General features: G+C 64.1%; 2 protein-coding genes across 2 annotated transcripts; both read left to right on the forward strand.

Annotated features, from left to right (window-relative positions):
• The first annotated feature begins 837 nt into the window (after positions 1-837).
• Positions 838-6,380, forward strand: LOC136747236 (ice-structuring glycoprotein-like). The gene is made up of 13 exons (XM_066700184.1): positions 838-1,029; positions 1,081-1,160; positions 1,310-1,370; positions 1,693-1,752; positions 1,894-2,088; positions 2,303-2,487; positions 2,785-2,974; positions 3,677-3,871; positions 4,248-4,442; positions 4,657-4,841; positions 5,139-5,328; positions 5,738-5,932; positions 6,147-6,380. Exons 1-13 carry the CDS (start codon positions 838-840, stop codon positions 6,378-6,380), a joined length of 2,157 nt encoding a protein of 718 aa, XP_066556281.1.
• A 2,061-nt stretch (positions 6,381-8,441) lies between these two features.
• Positions 8,442-23,331, forward strand: LOC136747237 (proline-rich protein 36-like). Its single transcript, XM_066700185.1, has 37 exons — positions 8,442-8,749; positions 8,954-9,107; positions 9,247-9,384; positions 9,990-10,118; positions 10,406-10,540; positions 10,680-10,787; positions 11,083-11,229; positions 11,378-11,479; positions 11,774-11,944; positions 12,084-12,427; positions 12,722-13,046; positions 13,256-13,414; positions 13,554-13,760; positions 13,970-14,104; positions 14,244-14,359; positions 14,647-14,835; positions 15,343-15,526; positions 16,032-16,268; positions 16,341-16,499; positions 16,639-16,845; positions 17,202-17,398; positions 17,696-17,800; positions 17,949-18,050; positions 18,200-18,347; positions 18,494-18,628; positions 18,904-19,044; positions 19,320-19,460; positions 19,736-19,942; positions 20,298-20,423; positions 20,732-20,832; positions 21,130-21,205; positions 21,355-21,539; positions 21,689-21,881; positions 22,086-22,199; positions 22,494-22,652; positions 22,857-22,985; positions 23,125-23,331. Exons 1-37 carry the CDS (start codon positions 8,442-8,444, stop codon positions 23,329-23,331), a joined length of 6,120 nt encoding a protein of 2,039 aa, XP_066556282.1.
• Positions 23,332-23,408: the final 77 nt, after the last annotated feature.

A 23,408-nucleotide genomic window follows, 5' to 3' on the forward strand; every position in this document is an offset into this window, starting at 1 on the left:
GCTCAGTCCTCTGAGGGTTAACTTAGTATTAGACAATGAGAGACTCCGCCATTAAAATAAGTTTTACGTTTGCATTATGTTAGCTAGCTACCGACATTGACGTCTGGTTGCGTGTAATCTTTTAGTTGTTTAGACATTTTTGGTTCTTAAATTATATTTGTTGAGGTCTTAAAAAGGTCTAATAAAGCATTGAATTTGATTTTTAAAATGGTGCAAGAACCCTGAATAATCATGATATTCAAAAATAATGAAGACTATGTAATATCTCAATAACATAAATAAAGCAAAACAAACTGCATGTTCACCTGCATGTTCACCTTAGGCATGTGATGTTCTGATCCTATTACTACAAGTGTATGATTGGATTATGTCCTGTGGCATATTGTTCCAGCATCGATATTGTTGTTGCTCCTGTTAAAACTCAGTAAAGATGACTTGAAATCTGTCATTGAATCCATGTTCATCCTGGTATACCATTCCAGTTAGTTTCATGAAACCCTGATTTACTGAATATTAAAGGCTTTTCATCGGAATGAGAATTTAAACAGTTTTCATGTATTGGTCATGTCAGGGTGTCTATTTGAGGAACATGGTTACTTCTCAATGCATCCCATTAGCAGGAATATCACAAGATGAGACAAGTCAAGAGATCAGATGGTCTGCATTTGTTTTAATCTAATTCAGTATTGTTTTTTGCATGTGTCCTTACAAAATTACAAGCTCTTCAAAGAACTAGAAGAAGCCAAATCGAAGATCAGAGTGCCTGTCCCAATTCCTTCGCCCCAACCACCCGGAGCCCGTGGAATACCCCTGCCCCCGCCGCACGGAGCCCCTGGAATGCTTTATAATCCCCTCACACCGGTCCCGGTCGCCGCCAACAAACCAGAGGTCCCGGTCCCGGCCTGCTGCCGCCAAACCAGAGGTCCCAGTCCCGAACCAGAGGTCCCTGTCCCAGCCACCGCCGCCACCGCCGCCACCTCCGACGCCCAGCCCGAGTGCCCGGCCACCGCCGCCGCACCGCGCAACCTGGTTTCCTGTTCCCTTTAAGCCTTGTCTCCCGCTCCTTGTCTCTTGCCCGAGTGCCTGGCCGCTGCCACGCCTCCGCCGCCGCCCATCCCCCAGTGCCCCGCCATCTCCGCCTCCGCCACCGCTCGGCCCAAGTGCCCAGCCGCTGCCTCGGGCGCCACACCACCCAAGCTGCTTTCCTGTTCCCTTTATAATCCCCTCACTTCCCTCAGTCGGGGCGGAGTTTCGTCAGCTCAGCCTGCGATCCTAAGCCTTGTCTCTTGCTCCTTGTCTCTCGCCCGAGTGCCCGGCCGCCGCCTCCACCGCCGTGCCTCCGCTGCCGCGCCTCCACTGCCGCCCAGCCCGTGTGCCCTGCCGCCGCCCGGTTTACCTGGTTTACTGTTCCCTTTATAATACCCTCAATTCCCCCCCTGAGGCGAAGTTTCGTCAGCTCAACCTGCGATCCTAAGCCTTGTCTCTTGCTCCTTGTCTCTCGCCCGAGTGCCCGGCCGCCGCCTCTACTGCCGTGCCTCCGCCGCCGCCCGGCCTGAGTGCCCCGCCGCTGCCCGGTTTACCTGGTTTACTGTTCCCTTTATAATCACCTCACTTCCCTCAGTCGGGGCGAAGTTTCGTCAGCTCAGCCTGCGATCCTAAGCCTTGTCTCTCGCTCCTTGTCTCTCGCCCAAGTGCCCCGCCGCCTCCTCCTCTGCCGCCGCCCGGCCCGAGTGCCCTGCCGCTTCTGCCTCCGTCACTGCCAAGTCCCAGTGCCTCCCAACCTGATTTCCTGTTCCCTTTATAATCCCCTCACTTCCTTCTATCGGGGCGAAGTTTCGTCAGCTCAGCCTGCGATCCTAAGTCTTGTCTCTCGCTCCTTGTCTCTCGCCCGAGTGCTCCGCCGCCTCCGCCTTCGCCGCTGCCCGGCCCGAGACCCGCGCCGCCTCCGCCTCCGTCACTGCCAGGTCCCAATGCCCGGTCGCCGCCTCCGCCGCCCCCCCACCAGAGTGCCCCGCCGCCTCCTCCACCGCCGCATCTCCCAACCTGATTTCCTGTTCCCTTTATAACCCCTCACTTCCTTCTGTCAGGGTGAAGTTTTGTCAGCTCAGCCTGCAATCCTAAGCCTTGTCTCTCGCTCCTTGTCTCTCGCCCGAGTTCCCGGCCGCCGCTAACGCCGCCACACCTCCCAACCTGAATTCCTGTTCCCTTTATACTCCCCTCACTTCCTTCTGTCGGGTCGAAGTTTCGTCAGATCTGCCTGCGATCCTAAGCCTTGTCTCTCGCTCCTTATCTCTCGCCCGAGTGCCCCGCCGCCTCCGCCTTCGCCGCCGCCCGGCCCGAGTGCCCGGCCGCCGCCTCCTCCGCCGCCCGGCCCGAGTGCCCGGCCGCCGCCTCCTCCGCCGCCCGGCCACAATGCCCCGCCGCCTTCGCCGCTGCCAGGCCCCAGTGCCCCGCCGCTGCCGCCGTCTCCGCCGCTATGCCGCCAGAGTGCCCCGCTGCATCCTCCGCCGCCACACCTCCCAATCTGATTTCTTGATCCCTTTATAATCCCCTCACTTCCTTCTGTCGGGGCGAAGTTTCGTCAGATCTGCCTGCGATCCTAAGCCTGGTCTCTCTCTTCTTGTCTCTCGCCCGAGTGCCCGGCCGCCGCCAACGCCTCCGCACCTCCCAACCTGAATTCCTGTTCCCTTTATCATCCCCTCACTTCCTTCTGTCGGGGCAAAGTTTCGACAGCTCAGCCTGCGATCCTAAGCCTTGTCTCTCGCTCCTTGTCTCTCGCCCGAGTGCCCCGCTGCCTCCACCTTCGCTGCCACCCGGCCCGAGTGCCGCCGCCGCCTCTGCCTTCGCCGATGCCAGGCCCCAGTGCCAGGCCGCCGCCCCGCCAGAGTGCCCCGCCGCATCCTCCGCCGCCACACCTCCCAACCTGAATTCCTTTTCCCTTTATACTCCCCTCACTTCCTTCGGTCGGGTCGAAGTTTCGTCAGATCTGCCTGCGATCCTAAGCCTGGTCTCTCTCTCCTTGTCTCCCGCCCGAGTGCCCCGCCGCATCCTCCGCCGCCACACCTCCCAATCTGATTTCTTGATCCCTTTATAATCCCCTCACTTCCTTCTGTCGAGGCGAAGTTTCGTCAGATCTGCCTGCGATCCTAAGCCTGGTCTCTCTCTCCTTGTCTCTCGCCCGAGTGCCCCGCCGCCTCCGTCTCCGCACCTCCCAACCTGAATTCCTGTTCCCTTTATAATCCCCTCACTTCCTTCTGTCGGGGCGAAGTTTCGTCAGATCTGCCTTAGATCCTAAGCCTTGTCTCTCGCTCCTTGTCTCTCGCCCGAGTTCCCGACCGCCGCCAACGCCTCCGCACATCCCAACCTGATTTCCTGTTCCCTTTATAACCCCTCACTTCCTTCTGTCGGGGCGAAGTTTTGTCAGCTCAGCCTAAGATCCTAAGCCTTGTCTCTCGCTCCTTGTCTCTCGCCCGAGTGCCCCGCCGCCTCCTCCTCTGCCGCCGCCCGGCCCGAGTGCCCTGCCGCCTCTGCCTCCGTCACTGCCAAGTCCCAGTGCCTCCCAACCTGATTTCCTGTTCCCTTTATAATCCCCTCACTTCCTTCTATCGGGGCGAAGTTTCGTCAGCTCAGCCTGCGATCCTAAGTCTTGTCTCTCGCTCCTTGTCTCTCGCCCGAGTGCTCCGCCGCCTCCGCCTTCGCCGCCGCCCGGCCCGAGACCCGCGCCGCCTCCGCCTCCGTCACTGCCAGGTCCCAATGCCCGGTCGCCGCCTCCGCCGCCCCCCCACCAGAGTGCCCCGCCGCCTCCTCCACCGCCGCATCTCCCAACCTGATTTCCTGTTCCCTTTATAACCCCTCACTTCCTTCTGTCAGGGTGAAGTTTTGTCAGCTCAGCCTGCAATCCTAAGCCTTGTCTCTCGCTCCTCGTCTCTCGCCCGAGTTCCCGGCCGCCGCTAACGCCGCCACACCTCCCAACCTGAATTCCTGTTCCCTTTATACTCCCCTCACTTCCTTCTGTCGGGTCGAAGTTTCGTCAGATCTGCCTGCGATCCTAAGCCTTGTCTCTCGCTCCTTGTCTCTCGCCCGAGTGCCCTGCCGCCTCTGCCTCCGTCACTGCCAAGTCCCAGTGCCTCCCAACCTGATTTCCTGTTCCCTTTATAATCCCCTCACTTCCTTCTATCGGGGCGAAGTTTCGTCAGCTCAGCCTGCGATCCTAAGTCTTGTCTCTCGCTCCTTGTCTCTCGCCCGAGTGCTCCGCCGCCTCCGCCTTCGCCGCCGCCCGGCCCGAGACCCGCGCCGCCTCCGCCTCCGTCACTGCCTGGTCCCAATGCCCGGTCGCCGCCTCCGCCGCCCCCCCACCAGAGTGCCCCGCCGCCTCCTCCACCGCCGCATCTCCCAACCTGATTTCCTGTTCCCTTTATAACCCCTCACTTCCTTCTGTCAGGGTGAAGTTTTGTCAGCTCAGCCTGCAATCCTAAGCCTTGTCTCTCGCTCCTTGTCTCTCGCCCGAGTGCCCTGCCGCCTCTGCCTCCGTCACACCTCGCAACCTGAATTCCTGTTCCCTTTATACTCCCCTCACTTCCTTCTGTCGGGTCGAAGTTTCGTCAGATCTGCCTGTGATCCTAAGCCTTGTCTCTCGCTCCTTATCTCTCGCCCGAGTGCCCCGCCGCCTCCGCCTTCGCCGCCGCCCGGCCCGAGTGCCCGGCCGCCGCCTCCTCCGCCGCCCGGCCCGAGTGCCCGGCCGCCGCCTCCTCCGCCGCCCGGCCACAATGCCCCGCCGCCTTCGCCGCTGCCAGGCCCCAGTGCCCCGCCGCTGCCGCCGTCTCCGCCGCTATGCCGCCAGAGTGCCCCGCTGCATCCTCCGCCGCCACACCTCCCAATCTGATTTCTTGATCCCTTTATAATCCCCTCACTTCCTTCTGTCGGGGCGAAGTTTCGTCAGATCTGCATGCGATCCTAAGCCTGGTCTCTCTCTTCTTGTCTCTCGCCCGAGTGCCCGGCCACCGCCAACGCCTCCGCACCTCCCAACCTGAATTCCTGTTCCCTTTATCATCCCCTCACTTCCTTCTGTCGGGGCAAAGTTTCGACAGCTCAGCCTGCGATCCTAAGCCTTGTCTCTCGCTCCTTGTCTCTCGCCCGAGTGCCCCGCTGCCTCCACCTTCGCTGCCACCCGGCCCGAGTGCCGCCGCCGCCTCTGCCTTCGCCGATGCCAGGCCCCAGTGCCAGGCCGCCGCCCCGCCAGAGTGCCCCGCCGCATCCTCCGCCGCCACACCTCCCAACCTGAATTCCTTTTCCCTTTATACTCCCCTCACTTCCTTCGGTCGGGTCGAAGTTTCGTCAGATCTGCCTGCGATCCTAAGCCTGGTCTCTCTCTCCTTGTCTCCCGCCCGAGTTCCCGTCCGCCGCCAACGCCTCCGCACATCCCAACCTGATTTCCTGTTCCCTTTATAACCCCTCACTTCCTTCTGTCGGGGCGAAGTTTTGTCAGCTCAGCCTAAGATCCTAAGCCTTGTCTCTCGCTCCTTGTCTCTCGCCCGAGTGCCCCGCCGCCTCCTCCTCTGCCGCCGCCCGGCCCGAGTGCCCTGCCGCCTCTGCCTCCGTCACTGCCAAGTCCCAGTGCCTCCCAACCTGATTTCCTGTTCCCTTTATAATCCCCTCACTTCCTTCTATCGGGGCGAAGTTTCGTCAGCTCAGCCTGCGATCCTAAGTCTTGTCTCTCGCTCCTTGTCTCTCGCCCGAGTGCTCCGCCGCCTCCGCCTTCGCCGCCGCCCGGCCCGAGACCCGCGCCGCCTCCGCCTCCGTCACTGCCAGGTCCCAATGCCCGGTCGCCGCCTCCGCCGCCCCCCCACCAGAGTGCCCCGCCGCCTCCTCCACCGCCGCATCTCCCAACCTGATTTCCTGTTCCCTTTATAACCCCTCACTTCCTTCTGTCAGGGTGAAGTTTTGTCAGCTCAGCCTGCAATCCTAAGCCTTGTCTCTCGCTCCTTGTCTCTCGCCCGAGTTCCCGGCCGCCGCTAACGCCGCCACACCTCCCAACCTGAATTCCTGTTCCCTTTATACTCCCCTCACTTCCTTCTGTCGGGTCGAAGTTTCGTCAGATCTGCCTGCGATCCTAAGCCTTGTCTCTCGCTCCTTATCTCTCACCCGAGTGCCCCGCCGCCTCCGCCTTCGCCGCCGCCCGGCCCGAGTGCCCGGCCGCTGCCTCCTCCGCCGCCCGGCCCGAGTGCCCGGCCGCCGCCTCCTCCGCCGCCCGGCCACAATGCCCCGCCGCCTTCGCCGCTGCCAGGCCCCAGTGCCCCGCCGCTGCCGCCGTCTCCGCCGCTATGCCGCCAGAGTGCCCCGCTGCATCCTCCGCCGCCACACCTCCCAATCTGATTTCTTGATCCCTTTTTAATCCCCTCACTTCCTTCTGTCGGGGCAAAGTTTCGTCAGATCTGCCTGCGATCCTAAGCCTGGTCTCTCTCTCCTTGTCTCCCGCCCGAGTGCCCCGCCGCATCCTCCGCCGCCACACCTCCCAATCTGATTTCTTGATCCCTTTATAATCCCCTCACTTCCTTCTGTCAAGGCGAAGTTTCGTCAGATCTGCCTGCGATCCTAAGCCTGGTCTCTCTCTCCTTGTCTCTCGCCCGAGTGCCCCGCCGCCTCCGTCTCCGCACCTCCCGACCTGAATGCCTGTTCCCTTTATAATCCCCTCACTTCCTTCTGTCGTGGCGAAGTTTCGACAGCTCAGGATGCGATCCTAAGCCTTGTATCTCGCTCCTTGTGTCTCGCCCGAGTGCCCCGCCGCCTCCGCCTTCGCCGCCTCCTCCGCCACCCGGCCCGAGTGCCCGGCCGCCGCCTCCTCCGCCGCCCGGCCACAATGCCCCGCCGCCTTCGCCGCTGCCAGGCCCCAGTGCCCCGCCGCTGCCGCCGCCTCCGCCGCTATGCCGCCAGAGTGCCCCGCTGCATCCTCCGCCGCCACACCTCCCAATCTGATTTCTTGATCCCTTTATAATCCCCTCACTTCCTTCTGTCGGGGCGAAGTTTCGTCAGATCTGCCTGCGATCCTAAGCCTGGTCTCTCTCTCCTTGTCTCCCGCCCGAGTGCCCCGCCGCATCCTCCGCCGCCACACCTCCCAATCTGATTTCTTGATCCCTTTATAATCCCCTCACTTCCTTCTGTCGAGGCGAAGTTTCGTCAGATCTGCCTGCGATCCTAAGCCTGGTCTCTCTCTCCTTGTCTCTCGCCCGAGTGCCCCGCCGCCTCCGTCTCCGCACCTCCCGACCTGAATTCCTGTTCCCTTTATAATCCCCTCACTTCCTTCTGTCGTGGCGAAGTTTCGACAGCTCAGGATGCGATCCTAAGCCTTGTATCTCGCTCCTTGTGTCTCGCCCGAGTGCCCCGCCGCCTCCGCCTTCGCCGCCTCCTCCGCCGCCCGGCCCGAGTGCCCGGCCGCCGCCTCCTCCGCCGCCCGGCCACAATGCCCCGCCGCCTTCGCCGCTGCCAGGCCCCAGTGCCCCGCCGCTGCCGCAGCCTCCGCCGCTATGCCGCCAGAGTGCCCCGCTGCATCCTCCGCCGCCACACCTCCCAATCTGATTTCTTGATCCCTTTATAATCCCCTCACTTCCTTCTGTCGGGGCGAAGTTTCGTCAGATCTGCCTGCGATCCTAAGCCTGGTCTCTCTCTTCTTGTATCTCGCCCGAGTGCCCGGCCGCCGCCAACGCCTCCGCACCTCCCAACCTGAATTCCTGTTCCCTTTATCATCCCCTCACTTCCTTCTGTCGGGGCAAAGTTTCGACAGCTCAGCCTGCGATCCTAAGCCTTGTCTCTCGCTCCTTGTCTCTCGCCCGAGTGCCCCGCTGCCTCCACCTTCGCTGCCACCCGGCCCGAGTGCCGCCGCCGCCTCTACCTTCGCCGATGCCAGGCCCCAGTGCCAGGCCGCCGCCCTGCCAGAGTGCCCCGCCGCATCCTCCGCCGCCACACCTCCCAACCTGAATTCCTTTTCCCTTTATACTCCCCTCACTTCCTTCTGTCGGTGCGAAGTTTCGTCAGATCTGCCTGCGATCCTAAGCCTGGTCTCTCTCTCCTTGTCTCCCGCCCGAGTGCCCCGCCGCATCCTCCGCCGCCACACCTTCCAATCTCTTTTCTTGATCCCTTTATAATCCCCTCACTTCCTTCTGTCGGTGCGAAGTTTCGTCAGATCTGCCTGCGATCCTAATCCTGGTCTCTCTCTCCTTGTCTCTCGCCCGAGTGCCCCGCCGCCTCCGTCTCCGCACCTCCCAACCTGAATTCCTGTTCCCTTTATAATCCCCTCACTTCCTTCTGTCGTGGCGAAGTTTCGACAGCGCAGCATGTGATCCTAAGCCTTGTATTTCGCTCCTTGTGTCTCGCCCGAGTGCCCCGCCGCCTCCGTCTCCCCTGCTGCCCCGCTCGAGTGCTCCGCCGCCTCCGCCTTCGCCGCTGCCATGCCCCAGTGCCAGGCCGCTGCTGCCGCCTCCACCTTCGCCGATGCCAGGCCCCAGTGCCCGGCCGCCGCCTCCGCCTTCGCCGATGCCAGGCCCCAGTGCCTGGACGCCGCCCCGCCAGAGTGCCCCGCCGCATCCTCCGCCGCCTCCGCCTTCGCCGATGCCAGGCCCCAGTGCCCGGCCGCTGCCGCCGCCTCCGCCGCCGCCCCGCCAGAGTGCCCCGCCGCATCCTCCGCCGCCACACCTCCCAACCTGAATTCCTGTTCCCTTTATAATCCCCTCACTTCCTTCTGTCGGGGCGAAGTTTCGTCAGCTCAGCCTGCGATCCCAAGCCTGGTCTCTCTCTTCTTGTCTCTCGCCCGAGTGCCCGGCTGCCGCCAACGCCTCCGCACCTCCCGACCTGAATTCCTGTTCTCTTTATAATCCCCTCACTTCCTTCTGTCGTGGCGAAGTTTCGATAGCTCAGCATGCGATCCTATGCCTTGTATCTCGCTCCTTGTGTCTCGCCCGAGTGCCCCGCCGCCTCCACCTTCACTGCCACCCGGCCCGAGTGCTGCCGCCGGCCCCGCCTTCGCCGATGCCAGGCCCCAGTGCCCGGCCGCCGCCTCCGCCTTCGCCGATGCCAGGCCCCAGTGCCTGGACGCCGCCCCGCCAGAGTGCCCCGCCGCATCCTCCGCCGCCACACCTCCCAACCTGATTTCCTGTTCCCTTCATAATCCCCTCACTTCCTTCTGTCGGGGCGAAGTTTCGTCAGATCTGCCTGCGATCGTAAGCCTTGTCTCTCGCTCCTTGTCTCTCGCCCGAGTGCCCCGCCGTCTCCGCCTTCGCTGCTGCCCGGCCCGAGTGCCCGGCCGCCGCCTCCTCCGCCGCCAGGCTACAGTGCCCCGCCGCCTTCGCCGCTTACAGGCCCCAGTGCCCTGCCGCTGCCGCCGCCTCTGCCGCTGTCCCGCCAGATTGCCCCGCGCATCCTCCGCCGCCACACCTCCCAATATTATTTCTTGATCCCTTTATAATCCCCTCACTTCCTTCTGTCGGGGCAAAGTTTCGTCAGATCTGCCTGCGATCCTAAGCCTGGTCTCTTTCTTCTTGTCTCTCGCCCGAGTGCCCGGCTGCCGCCAACGCCTCCGCATCTCCCAACCTGAATTCCTGTTCCCTTTATAATCCCCTCACTTCCTTCTGTCGTGGCGAAGTTTCGACAGCTCAGCATGCGATCCTAAGCCTTGTATCTCGCTCCTTGTGTCTCGCCCGAGTGCCCCGCCGCCTCCGTCTCCGCCGCCGCCCCGCCCTAGTGCTCCGCCGCTTCCGCCTTCACCGCTGCCATGCCCCAGTGCCCGGCCGCTGCCGCAGCCTTTGCCTTCACCGATTTTAGGCCCCAGTGCCCGGCCGCCGACCTGCCAGAGTGCCCCGCCGCATCCTCCGCCGCCACACCTCCCAACCTGAATTTGTGTTCCCTTTATAATCCCCTCACTTCCTTCTGTCGGGGCGAAGTTTTGTCAGCTCAGCCTGCGATCCTAAGCCTCGTCTCTCGCTCCTTGTCTCTCACCCGAGTGCCCCGCCGCCTCCGTCTTCGCCGCCTCCCCGCCCAAGTGCTCCGCCGCCTCCGCGTTCGCCGATGCCAGGCCCCAGAGCCCGGCCGCTGCCGCCGCCTCCGCCGCCACCCCGCCAGAGTGCCCCGCCGTATCCTCCGCCGCCACACCTCCCAACCTGAATTCCTGTTCCCTTTATAATCCCCTCACTTCCTTCTGTCGGGGCGAAGTTTCGTCAGCTCAGCCTGCGATCCCAAGCCTGGTCTCTCTCTTCTTGTCTCTCGCCCGAGTGCCCGGCTGCCGCCAACGCCTTCGCACCTCCCAACCTGAATTCCTGTTCCCTTTATAATCCCCTCACTTCCTTCTGTCGTGGCGAAGTTTCGACAGCTCAGCATGCGATCCTAAGCCTTGTATCTCGCTCCTTGTGTCTCGCCCGAGTGCCCCGCCGCCTCCGTCTCCGCTGCCTCCGCCTTCGCCGCTGCCATGCCCCAGTGCCCGGCCGCTGCCGCCGCCTCCGCCTTCACCGATTTTAGGCCCCAGTGCCCGGCCGCCGCCCTACCAGAGTGCCCCGCCGCATCCTCCGCCGCCACACCTCCCAACCTGAATTCGTGTTCCCTTTATAATCCCCTCACTTCCTTCTGTCGGGGCGAAGTTTTGTCAGCTCAGCCTGCGATCCTAAGCCTTGTCTCTTGCTCCTTGTCTCTCACCCGAGTGCCCCGCCGCCTCCGTCTTCGCCGCCGCCCCGCCCAAGTGCTCCGCCGCCTCCGCCTTCGCCGATTCCAGGCCCCAGTGCCCGGCCTATGCCGCCGCCTCCGCCGCCGCCCCGCCGCATCCTCTGCCGCCACACCTCCCAACCTGAATTCCTTTTCCCTTTATACTCCCCTCACTTCCTTCTGTCTGGTTGAAGTTTCGTCAGATCTGCCTGCGATCCTAAGCCTGGTCTCTCTTTCCTTGTCTCCCGCCCGAGTGCCCCGCCGCATCCTCCGCCGCCACACCTCCCAATCTGATTTCCTGTTCTCTTTATAATCCCCTCACTTCCTTCTGTCAGGGCGATGTTTCGTCAGCTCAGCCTGCGATCCTAAACCTTGTATCTCGCTCCTTGTGTCTCGCCCGAGTGCCCCGCCGCCTCCGTCTCCGCCGCCGCCCCGCTCGAGTGCTCCGCCGCCTCCGCCTTCGCCGCTGCCATGCCCCAGTGCCTGGCCGCTGCCGCCGCCTCCGCCTTCGCCGCTGCCAGGCCCCTGTGCCAGTGCCGCACCGCCAGAGTGCCCCGCCGCATCCTCCGCCGCCACACCTCCCAACCTGAATTCCTGTCCCTATATAATCCCCTCACTTCCTTTTGTCGGGGCGAAGTTTCGTCAGCTCAGCCTGCGATCCTAAGCCTTGTCTCTCGCTCCTTGTCTCTCGCCCTAGTGCCCCGCTGCCTCCACCTTCGCTGCCACCCGGCCCGAGTGCCGCCACCGCCTCTGCCTTCGCCGATGCCAGGCCCCAGTGCCAGGCCGCCGCCCCGCCCGAGTGCCCCGCCGCATCCTCCGCCGCCCCACTTCCCAATCTGATTTCTTGATCCCTTTATAATCCCCTCACTTCCTTCTGTCGGGGCGAAGTTTCGTCAGATCTGCCTGCGATCCTAAACCTGGTCTCTCTCTCCTTGTCTCTCGCCCGAGTTCCCCGCCGCCTCCGTCTCCGCACCTCCCAACCTGAATTCCTGTTCCCTTTATAATCCCCTCACTTCCTTCTGTCGTGGCGAAGTTTCGACAGCTCAGCATGCGATCCTAAGCCTTGTCTCTCGCTCCTTGTGTCTCGCCCGAGTGCCCCGTTGCCTCCGTCTCCGCCACCGCCCCCGCCGCCGCCCCGCTCGAGTGCTCCGCCGCCTCCGCCTTCGCCGCTGCCATGCCCCAGTGCCCGGCCGCTGCCGCCGCCTCCGCCTTCACCGATGCCAGGCCCCAGTGCCCGGCCGCCGCCCTGCCAGAGTGCCTCGCCGCATCCTCCGCCGCCACACCTCCCAACCTTAATTCCTGTTCCCTTTATAATCCCCTCACTTCCTTCTGTCGTGGCGAAGTTTCGACAGCTCAGCATGCGATCCTAAGCCTTGTATCTCGCTCCTTGTGTCTCGCCCGAGTGCCCCGCCGCCTCCGTCTCCGCCGCCGCCCCGCTCGACTGCTCCGCCGCCTCCGCCTTCGCCGCTGCCATGCCCCAGTGCCTGGCCGCTGCCGCCGCCTCCGCCTTCGCCGATGCCAGGCCCGAGTGCCCGGCCGCCGCCTCCTTCGCCGCCCTTCCACAATGCCCCGCCACCTTCGCCGCTGCCAGGCCCCAGTGCCCCGCCGCCTCCGTCTCCGCCGCCGCCCCGCCCGAGTGCTCCGCCGCCTCCGCCTTCGCCGCTGCCATGCCCCAGTGCCAGGCCGCTGCCGCCGCCTCCGCCTTCACCGGTTTTAGGCCCCAGTGCCCGGCCGCCGCCCTGCCAGAGTGCCCCGCCGCATCCTCCGCCGCCACACCTCCCAATCTCATTTCTTGATCCCTTTATAATCCCCTCACTTCCTTCTGTCGGGGCGAAGTTTCGTCAGATCTGCCTGCGATCCTAAGCCTGGTCTCTCTCTCCTTGTCTCTCGCCCGAGTGCCCCGCCGCCTCCGTCTCCGCACCTCCCAACCTGAATTCCTGTTCCCTTTATAATCCCCTCACTTCCTTCTGTTGTGGCGAAGTTTTGACAGCTCAGCATGCGATCCTAAGCCTTGTATCTCGCTCCTTGTGTCTCGCTCGAGTGCCCCGCCGCCTCCACCTTCGCTGCCACCCGGCCCGAGTGCTGCCGCCGGCCCCGCCTTCGCCGATGCCAGGCCCCAGTGCCCGGCCGCCGCCTCCGCCTTCGCCGATGCCAGGCCCCAGTGCCTGGACGCCGCCCCGCCAGAGTGCCCCGCCGCATCCTCCGCCGCCTCCGCCTTCGCCGATGCCAGGCCCCAGTGCCCGGCCGCTGCCGCCGCCTCCGCCGCCGCCCCGCCAGAGTGCCCCGCCGCATCCTCCGCCGCCACACCTCCCAACCTGAATTCCTGTTCCCTTTATAATCCCCTCACTTCCTTCTGTCGGGGCGAAGTTTCGTCAGCTCAGCCTGCGATCCCAAGCCTGGTCTCTCTCTTCTTGTCTCTCGCCCGAGTGCCCGGCTGCCGCCAATGCCTCCGCACCTCCCAACCTGAATTCCTGTTCTCTTTATAATCCCCTCACTTCCTTCTGTCGTGGCGAAGTTTCGACAGCTCAGCATGCGATCCTAAGCCTTGTATCTCGCTCCTTGTGTCTCGCCTGAGTGCCCCGCCGCCTCCGTCTCCACCGCCGCCCCGCCCGAGTGCTCCGCCGCCTCCGCCTTCGCCGCTGCCATGCCCCAGTGCCAGGCCGCTGCCGCCGCCTCCGCCTTCACCGATTTTAGGCCCCAGTGCCCGGCCGCCGCCCTGCCAGAGTGCCCCGCCGCATCCTCCGCCGCCACACCTCCCAACCTGAATTCCTGTTCCCTTTATAATCCCCTCACTTCCTTCTGTCGGGGCGAAGTTTTGTCAGCTCAGCCTGCGATCCTAAGCCTTGTCTCTCGCTCCTTGTCTCTCACCCGAGTGCCCCGCCGCCTCCGTCTTCGCCGCCTCCCCGCCCAAGTGCTTCGCCGCCTCCGCGTTCGCCGATGCCAGGCCCCAGAGCCCGGCCGCTGCCGCCGCCTCCGCCGCCACCCCGCCAGAGTGCCCCGCCGCATCCTCCGCCGCCACACCTCCCAACCTGAATTCCTGTTCCCTTTATAATCCCCTCACTTCCTTCTGTCGGGGCGAAGTTTCGTCAGCTCAGCCTGCGATCCCAAGCCTGGTCTCTCTCTTCTTGTCTCTCGCCCGAGTGCCCGGCTGCCGCCAACGCCTCCGCACCTCCCAAACTGAATTCCTGTTCCCTTTATAATCCCCTCACTTCCTTCTGTCGTGGCGAAGTTTCGACAGCTCAGCATGCGATCCTAAGCCTTGTATCTCGCTCCTTGTGTCTCGCCCGAGTGCCCCGCCGCCTCCGTCTCCGCCGCCTCCGCCTTCGCCGCTGCCATGCCCCAGTGCCCGGCCGCTGCCGCCGCCTCCGCCTTCACCGATTTTAGGCCCCAGTGCCCGGCCGCCGCCCTACCAGAGTGCCCCGCCGCATCCTCCGCCGCCACACCTCCCAACCTGAATTCGTGTTCCCTTTATAATCCCCTCACTTCCTTCTGTCGGGGCGAAGTTTTGTCAGCTCAGCCTGCGATCCTAAGCCTTGTCTCTCGCTCCTTGTCTCTCACCCGAGTGCCCCGCCGCCTCCGTCTTCGCCGCCGCCCCGCCCAAGTGCTCCGCCGCCTCCGCCTTCGCCGATGCCAGGCCCCAGTGCCCGGCCTATGCCACCGCCTCCGCCGCCGCCTTGCCGCATCCTCCGCCGCCACACCTCCCAACCTGAATTCCTTTTCCCTTTATACTCCCCTCACTTCCTTCTGTCTGGTCGAAGTTTCGTCAGATCTGCTTGCGATCCTAAGCCTGGTCTCTCTCTCCTTGTCTCCCGCCCGAGTGCCCCGCCGCATCCTCCGCCGCCACACCTCCCAATCTGATTTCCTGTTCCCTTTATAATCCCCTCACTTCCTTCTGTCAGGGCGATGTTTCGTCAGCTCAGCCTGCGATCCTAAGCCTTGTCTCTCGCTCCTTGTGTCTCGCCCGAGTGCCCCGCCGCCTCCACCTTCGCTGCCACCCGGCCCGAGTGCCGCCGCCGGCCCCGCCTTCGCCGATGCCAGGCCCCAGTGCCCGGCCGCCGCCTCCGCCTTCACCGATTTTAGGCCCCAGTGCCCGGCCGCCGCCCTACCAGAGTGCCCCGCCGCATCCTCCGCCGCCACACCTCCCAACCTGAATTCGTGTTCCCTTTATAATCCCCTCACTTCCTTCTGTCGGGGCGAAGTTTTGTCAGCTCAGCCTGCGATCCTAAGCCTTGTCTCTCGTTCCTTGTCTCTCACCCGAGTGCCCCGCCGCCTCCGTCTTCGCCGCCGCCCCGCCCAAGTGCTCCGCCGCCTCCGCCTTCGCCGATGCCAGGCCCCAGTGCCCGGCCTATGCCACCGCCTCCGCCGCCGCCTCGCCGCATCCTCCGCCGCCACACCTCCCAACCTGAATTCCTTTTCCCTTTATACTCCCCTCACTTCCTTCTGTCTGGTCGAAGTTTCGTCAGATCTGCCTGCGATCCTAAGCCTGGTCTCTCTCTCCTTGTCTCCCGCCCGAGTGCCCCACCGCATCCTCCGCCGCCACACCTCCCAATCTGATTTCCTGTTCCCTTTATAATCCCCTCACTTCCTTCTGTCAGGGCGATGTTTCGTCAGCTCAGCCTGCGATCCTAAGCCTTGTCTCTCGCTCCTTGTGTCTCGCCCGAGTGCCCCGCCGCCTCCACCTTCGCTGCCACCCGGCCCGAGTGCCGCCGCCGGCCCCGCCTTCGCCGATGCCAGGCCCCAGTGCCAGGCCGCCGCCCCGCCAGAGTGCCCCGCCGCATCCTCCGCCGCCACACCTCCCAACCTGAATTCCTTTTCCCTTTATACTCCCCTCACTTCCTTCTGTCGGGTCGAAGTTTCATCAGATCTGCCTGCGATCCTAAGCCTGGTCTCTCTCTCCTTGTCTCCCGCCCGAGTGCCCCGCTTCTTCCTCCGCCGCCACACCTCCCAACCTGATTTCCTGTTCCCTTCATAATCCCCTCACTTCCTTCTGTCGGGGCGAAGTTTCGTCAGATCTGCCTGCGATCGTAAGCCTTGTCTCTCGCTCCTTGTCTCTCGCCCGAGTGCCCCGCCGCCTCCGCCTTCGCCGCCGCCCGGCCCGAGTGCCCGGCCGCCGCCTCCTCCACCGCCAGGCTACAGTGCCCCTCCGCCTTCGCGAAGTTTCACCGATTTTAGGCCCCAGTGCCCGGCCGCCGCGCTGCCAGAGTGCCCCGCCGCATCCTCTGCCGCCACACCTCCCAACCTGAATTCCTGTTCCCTTTATTATCCCCTCACTTCCTTCTGTCGTGGCGAAGATTTGACAGCTCAGCATGCGATCCTAAGCCTTGTATCTCGCTCCTTGTGTCTCGCCCGAGTGCCCCGACGCCTCCGTCTCCGCCGCCGCCCCGCTCGAGTGCTCCGCCGCCTACGCCTTCGCCGCTGCCATGCCCCAGTGCCTGGCCGCTGCCGCCGCCTCCGCCCTTGCCGCTGCCAGGCCCCAGTGCCTGGCCGCCGCCTCCGCCGCCACACCGCCAGAGTGCCCCGCCGCATCCTCCGCCACCACACCTCCCAACCTGAATTCCTGTCCCTTTATAATCCCCTCACTTCCTTCTGTTGGGGCGAAGTTTCGTCAGCTCAGCCTGCGATCCTAAGCCTTGTCTCTCGTTTCTTGTCTTTCGCCTGAGTGCCCCGCTGCCTCCGTCTCCGCCGCCGCCCCGCCCGAGTGCTCCTCCGCCTCCGCCTTCGCCGCTGCCATGCCCCAGTGCCCGGCCGCTGCCGCCGCCTCCGCCTTCACCGATTTTAGGCCCCAGTGCCCGGCCGCCGCCCTGCCAGAGTGCCCCGCCGCATCCTCCGCCACCACACCTCCCAACCTGAATTCCTGTTCCCTTTATAATCCCCTCACTTCCTTCTGTCGGGGCGAAGGTTCGTCAGCTCAGCCTGCGATCCTAAGCCTTGTCTCTCGCTCCTTGTCTCTCACCCGAGTGCCCCGCCGCCTCCGTCTTCGCCGCCGCCCCGCCCAAGTGCTCCGCCGCCTCCGCCTTCGCCGATGCCAGGCCCCAGTGCCCGGCCGCTGCCACCGCCTCCGCCGCCGCCCCGCCAGAGTGCCCCGCCGCATCCTCCGCCGCCACACCTCCCAACCTGAATTCCTTTTCCCTTTATACTCCCCTCACTTCCTTCTCTCGGGTCGAAGTTTCGTCAGATCTGCCTGCGATCCTAAGCCTGGTCTCTCTCTCTCCTTGTCTCCCGCCCGAGTGCCCCGCCGCATCCTCCGCCGCCACACCTCCCAGTCTGATTTCTTGATCCCTTTATAATCCCCTCACTTCCATCTGTCGGGGCAAAGTTTCGTCAGATCTGCCTGCGATCCTAAGCCTGGTCTCTCTTTCCTTGTCTCTCGCCCGAATTCCCCGCCGCCTCCGTCTCCGCACCTCCCAACCTGAATTCCTGTTCCCTTTATAATCCCCTCACTTCCTTCTGTCGTGGCGAAGTTTCGACAGCTCAGCATGCGATCCTAAGCCTTGTCTCTCGCTCCTTGTGTCTCGCCCGAGTGCCCCGCTGCCTCCGTCTCCGCCGCCACCCCGCTCGAGTGCTCCGCCGCCTCCGCCTTCGCCGCTGCCATGCCCCAGTGCCTGGCCGCTGCCGCCGCCTCCGCCTTCGCCGCTGCCATGCCCCAGTGCCCGGCCGCTGCCGCCGCCTTTGCCTTCACCGATTTTAGGCCCCAGTGCCCGGCCGCCGCCCTGCCAGAGTGCCCCGCCGCATCCTCTGCCGCCACACCTCCCAACCTGAATTCCTGTTCCCTTTATAATCCCCTCACTTCCTTCTGTCGGGGCGAAGTTTCGTCAGCTCAGCCTGCGATCCTAAGCCTGGTCTCTCTCTTCTTGTCTCTCGCCCGAGTGCCAGGCTGCCGCCAACGCCTCCGCACCTCCCAACCTGAATTCCTGTTCCCTTTATTATCCCCTCACTTCCTTCTGTCGTGGCGAAGTTTCGACAGCTCAGCATGCGATCCTAAGCCTTGTATCTCGCTCCTTGTGTCTCGCCCGAGTGCCCCGCCGCCTCCACCTTCGCTGCCACCCGGCCCGAGTGCCGCCACCGTCTCCGCCTTCGCCGATGCCAGTCCCCAGTGCCCGGCCGCCGCCGCACCGCCAGAGTGCCCCGCCGCATCCTCGGCCGCCACACCTCCCAACCTGAATTCCTGTCCCTTTATAATCCCCTCACTTCCTTCTGTCGGGGCGAAGTTTCGTCAGCTCAGCCTGCGATCCTAAGCCTTGTATCTCGCTCCTTGTGTCTCGCCCGAGTGCCCCGCTGCCTCCACCTTCGCTGCCATCCGGCCCGAGTACCGCCGCCGCCTCTGCCTTCGCCGATGCCAGGCCCCAGTGCCAGGCCGCCGCCCCGCCAGAGTGCCCCGCCGCATCCTCCGCCGCCACACCTCCCAACCTGAATTCCTTTTCCCTTTATACTCCCCTCACTTCCTTCTGTCGGGTCGAAGTTTCGTCAGATCTGCCTGCGATCCTAAGCCTGGTCTCTCGCTCCTTGTCTCTCGCCCGAGTGCCCCGCCGCCTCCGCCTTCGCCGCCGCCCGGCCCGAGTGCCCGGCCGCCGCCTCCTCCACCGCCAGGCTACAGTGCCCCGCCGCCTTCGCCGCTTACAGGCCCCAGTGCCCCGCCCGGCCGCCGCCTCCTCCGCCGCCAGGCTACGGTTCCCCGCCGCCTCCCTCTCCGCACCTCCCAACCTGAATTCCTGTTCCCTTTATAATCCCCTCACTTCCTTCTGTCGTGGCGAAGTTTTGACAGCTCAGCATGCGATCCTAAGCCTTGTCTCTCGCTCCTTGTGTCTCGCCCGAGTGCCCCGTCGCCTCCGTCTCCGCCGCCGCCCCGCTCGAGTGCTCCGCCGCCTCCGCCTTCGCCGCTGCCATGCCCCAGTGCCTGGCCGCCGCCTCCGCCGCCGCACCGCCAGAGTGCCCCGCCGCATCCTCCGCCGCAACACCTCCCAACCTGAATTCCTGTTCCCTTTATAATCCCCTCACTTCCTTCTGTCGGGGCGAAGTTTCGTCAGCTCAGCCTGCGATCCTAAGCCTGGTCTCTCTCTTCTTGTCTCTCGCCCGAGTGCCAGGCTGCCGCCAACGCCTCCGCACCTCCCAACCTGAATTCCTGTTCCCTTTATTATCCCCTCACTTCCTTCTGTCGTGGCGAAGTTTCGACAGCTCAGCATGCGATCCTAAGCCTTGTCTCTCGCTCCTTGTGTCTCGCCCGAGTGCCCCGACGCCTCCGTCTCCGCCGCCGCCCCGCCCGAGTGCTCCTCCGCCTCCGCCTTCGCCGCTGCCATGCCCCAGTGCCCGGCCGCTGCCGCCGCCTCCGTCGCCGCCCCGCCAGAGTGCCCCGCCGCATCCTCCGCCGCAACACCTCCCAACCTGAATTCCTGTTCCCTTTATAATCCCCTCACTTCCTTCTGTCGGGGCGAAGTTTCGTCAGCTCAGCCTGCGATCCTAAGCCTGGTCTCTCTCTTCTTGTCTCTCGCCCGAGTGCCAGGCTGCCGCCAACGCCTCCGCACCTCCCAACCTGAATTCCTGTTCCCTTTATTATCCCCTCACTTCCTTCTGTCGTGGCGAAGTTTCGACAGCTCAGCATGCGATCCTAAGCCTTGTCTCTCGCTCCTTGTGTCTCGCCCGAGTGCCCCGACGCCTCCGTCTCCGCCGCCGCCCCGCCCGAGTGCTCCTCCGCCTCCGCCTTCGCCGCTGCCATGCCCCAGTGCCCGGCCGCTGCCGCCGCCTCCGTCGCCGCCCCGCCAGAGTGCCCTGCCGCATCCTCCGCGGCCACACCTCCCAACCTTAATTCCTGTTCCCTTTATAATCCCCTCACTTCCTTCTGTCGGGGCGAAATTTCGTCAGCTCAGCCTGCGATCCTAAGCCTGGTCTCTCTCTTCTTGTCTCTCGCCCGAGTGCCAGGCTGCCGCCAACGCCTCCGCACCTCCCAACCTGAATTCCTGTTCCCTTTATAATCCCCTCACTTCCTTCTGTCGTGGCGAAGTTTCGACAGCTCAGCATGCGATCCTAAGCCTTGTATCTCGCTCCTTGTGTCTCGCCCGAGTGCCCCGCCGCCTCCGCCTTCGCCGCTGCCATGCCCCAGTGCCCGGCCGCTGCCGCCGCCTCCGCCTTCACCGATTTTAGGCCCCAGTGCCCGGCCGCCGCCCCGCCAGAGTGCCCCGCCGCATCCTCCGCCGCCACACCTCCCAAACTGAATTCCTGTTCCCTTTATAATCCCCGCTGCCTCCACCTTCGCTGCCACCCGGCCCGAGTGCCGCCTCCGCCTTCACCGATTTTAGGCCCCAGTGCCCGGCCACCGCCCTGCCAGAGTGCCCCGCCGCATCCTCCGCCGCCACACCTCCCAACCTGAATTCCTGTTCCCTTTATACTCCCCTCACTTCCTTCTGTCGGGTCGAAGTTTCTCCAGATCTGCCTGCGATCCTGAGCCTGGTCTCTCTCTCCTTGTCTCCCGCCCGAGTGCCCCGCTTCTTCCTCCGCCGCCACACCTCCCAACCTGATTTCCTGTTCTCTTCATAAACCCCTCACTTCCTTCTGTCGGGGCGAAGTTTCGTCAGATCTGCCTGCGATCGTAAGCCTTGTCTCTCGCTCCTTGTCTCTCGCCCGAGTGCCCCGCCGCCGCCGCCCGGCCCGAGTGCCCGGCCGCCGCCTCCTCCGCCTCCAGGCTACAGTGCCCCGCCGCCTTCGCCGCTTACATGCCCCAGTGCCCCGCCGCTGCCGCCGCCTCCGCCGCTGTCCCGCCAGAGTGCCCCGCCGCATCCTCCGCCGCCACACCTCCCAATCTGATTTCTTGATCCCTTTATAATCCCCTCACTTCCTTCTGTCGGGGCAAAGTTTCGTCAGATCAGCCTGCGATCCTAAGCCTGATCTCTCTCTTCTTGTCTCTCGCACGAGTGCCCGGCTGCCGCCAACGCTTCCGCACCTCCCAACCTGAATTCCTGTTCCCTTTATAATCCCCTCACTTCCTTCTGTCGTGGCGAAGTTTTGACAGCTCAGCATGCGATCCTAAGCCTTGTATCTCGCTCCTTGTGTCTCGCCCTAGTGCCCCGCTGCCTCCACCTTCGCTGCCACCCGGCCCGAGTGCCCCGCCGCCTCCGCCTTCGCCGCTGTCAGGCCCCAGTGCCTGGCCGCCGCCCCTCCAGAGTGCCCCGCCGCATCCTCCGCCGCCACACCTCCCAACCTGAATTCCTGTTCCCTTTATACTCCCCTCACTTCCTTCTGTCGGGTCGAAGTTTCACCAGATCTGCCTGCGATCCTAAGCCTGGTCTCTCTCTCCTTGTCTCCCGCCCGAGTGCCCCGCTTCTTCCTCCGCCGCCACACCTCCCAACCTGATTTCCTGTTCTCTTCATAAACCCCTCACTTCCTTCTGTCGGGGCGAAGTTTCGTCAGATCTGCCTGCGAACGTAAGCCTTGTCTCTCACTCCTTGTGTCTCGCCCGAGTGCCCCGCCGCCTCCGCCTTCGCCGCTGCCCGGCCCGAGTGCCCGGCTGCCGCTTTTCCGCCACTGTCCCGCCAGAGTGCCCCGCCGCATCCTCCGCCGCCACACCTCCCAATCTGATTTCCTGTTCTCTTCATAATCCCCTCACTTCCTTCTGTCGGGGCGAAGTTTCGTCAGATCTGCCTGCGATCGTAAGCCTTGTGTCTCGCTCCTTGTGTCTCGCCCGAGTGCCCCGCCGCCTCCGTCTCCGCACCTCCCAACCTGAATTCCTGTTCCCTTTATAATCCCCTCACTTCCTTCTGTCGGGGCGCCGCCGCCTCCTCCGCCTCCCGGCCACAGTGCCCCGCCGCCTTCGCCGCTTACAGGCCCCAGTGCCCTGCCGCTGCCGCCGCCTCCGCCGCTGTCCCGCCAGAGTGCCCCGCCGCATCCTCCGCCGCCACACCTCCCAATCTGATTTCCTGTTCTCTTCATAATCCCCTCACTTCCTTCTGTCGGGGCGAAGTTTCGTCAGATCTGCCTGCGATCGTAAGCCTTGTGTCTCGCTCCTTGTGTCTCGCCCGAGTGCCCCGCCGCCTCCGTCTCCGCCGCCGCCCCGCCCGAGTGCTCCGCCGCCTCCGCCGCTGCCATGCCCCAGTGCCCGGCCGCTGCTGCCGCCTCCGCCGCCGCCCCGCCGCATCCTCCGCCGCCACACCTCCCAACCTGAATTCCTTTTCCCTTTATACTCCCCTCACTTCCTTCTGTCTGGTCGAAGTTTCGTCAGATCTGCCTGCGATCCTAAGCCTTGTCTCTCTCTCCTTGTCTCCCGCCCGAGTGCCCCGCCGCATCCTCCGCCGCCACACCTCCCAATCTGATTTCCTGTTCCCTTTATAATCCCCTCACTTCCTTCTGTCGGGGCGATGTTTCGTCAGCTCAGCCTGCGATCCTAAGCCTTGTCTCTCGCTCCTTGTGTCTCGCCCGAGTGCCCCGCCGCCTCCACCTTCGCTGCCACCCGGCCCGAGTGCCGCTGCCGCCTCCACCTTCGCCGATGCCAGGCCCCAGTGCCCGGCCACCGCCTCCGCCGCCGCCCCGCCCGAGTGCCCCGCCGCATCCTCCGCCGCCACACCTCCCAATCTAATTTCTTGATCCCTTTATAATCCCCTCACTTCCTTCTGTCGGGGCGAAGTTTCGTCAGATCTGCCTGCGATCCTAAGCCTGGTCTCTCTCTCCTTGTCTCTCGCCCGAGTGCTCCGCCGCCTCCGTCTCCGCACCTCCCAACCTGAATTCCTGTTCCCTTTATAACCCCCTCACTTCCTTCTGTCGGGGCGAAGTTTCGTCAGCTCAGCCTGCGATCCTATGCCTTGTCTCTCGCTCCTTGTCTCTCACCCGAGTTCCCCGCCGCCTCCGTCTTCGCCGCCGCCCCGCCCAAGTGCTCCGCCGCCTCCGCCTTCGCCGATGCCTGGCCCCAGTGCCCAGCCGCTGCCGCCGCCTCTGCCGCCGCCCTGCCAGAGTGCCCCGTCCCTCACTTCCTTCTGTTGGGGCGAAGTTTCGTCAGCTCAGCCTGCGATCCTAAGCCTTGTCTCTCTCTTCTTGTCTCTCGCCCGAGTGCCCGGCTGCCGCCAACGCCTCCGCACCTCCCAACCTGAATTCCTGTTCCCTTTATAATCCCCTCACTTCCTTCTGTCGTGGCGAAGTTTCGACAGCTCAGCATGCGATCCTAAGCCTTGTATCTCGCTCCTTGTGTCTCGCACGAGTGCCCCGCCGCCTCCGTCTCCGCCGCCGCCCCGCCCGAGTGCTCCGCCGCCTTCGCCGCTGCCGCCGCCTTTGCCTTCACCGATTTTAGGCCCCAGTGCCCGGCCGCCGCCCTGCCAGATTGCCCCGCCGCATCGTCCACCGCCACACCTCCCAACCTGAATTCCTGTTCCCTTTATAATCCCCTCACTTCCTTCTGTCGGGGCGAAGTTTCGTCAGCTCAGCCTGCGATCCTAAGCCTTGTCTCTCGCTCCTTGTCTCTCACCCGAGTGCCCCACCGCCTCCGTCTTCGCCGCTGCCCCGTCCAAGTACTCCGCCGCCTCCGCCTTCGCCGATGCCATGCCCCAGTGCCCGGCCGCTGCTGCCTCCACCTTCGCCGATGCCAGGCCCCAGTGCCCGGCCACCGCCTCCGCCGCCGCCCCGCTCGAGTGCCCCGCCACATCCTCCGCCGCCACACCTCCCAATCTCATTTCTTGATCCCTTTATAATCCCCTCACTTCCTTCTGTCGGGGCGAAGTTTCGTCAGATCTGCCTGCGATCCTAAGCCTGGTCTC

This window comes from Amia ocellicauda, chromosome 3 (genome assembly GCF_036373705.1).
Source record: "Amia ocellicauda isolate fAmiCal2 chromosome 3, fAmiCal2.hap1, whole genome shotgun sequence".
Classification (NCBI taxonomy): Eukaryota; Metazoa; Chordata; class Actinopteri; order Amiiformes; family Amiidae; genus Amia; species Amia ocellicauda.

Excerpts from the sequence above, each read along its gene's own strand:
- LOC136747237 (XM_066700185.1), top strand. The coding sequence starts at position 8,442 with ATGCCCCAGTGCCAGGCCGCTGCTGCCGCCTCCACCTTCGCCGATGCC. Across the intron at positions 18,051-18,199 it reads CAGGCCGCCGCCCCGCCAGA|TGCCCCGCCGCCTCCGCCTT; the intron begins GTGCCCCGCCGC and ends CTCTCGCCCGAG. Across the intron at positions 22,200-22,493 it reads TCCGCCGCCGCCCCGCCCGA|TTCCCCGCCGCCTCCGTCTT; the intron begins GTGCCCCGCCGC and ends CTCTCACCCGAG.
- LOC136747236 (XM_066700184.1), top strand. The coding sequence starts at position 838 with ATGCTTTATAATCCCCTCACACCGGTCCCGGTCGCCGCCAACAAACCA. Across the intron at positions 3,872-4,247 it reads CCTCACTTCCTTCTGTCAGG|TGCTCCGCCGCCTCCGCCTT; the intron begins GTGAAGTTTTGT and ends CTCTCGCCCGAG. Across the intron at positions 5,933-6,146 it reads CCTCACTTCCTTCTGTCAGG|TGCCCCGCCGCCTCCGCCTT; the intron begins GTGAAGTTTTGT and ends CTCTCACCCGAG.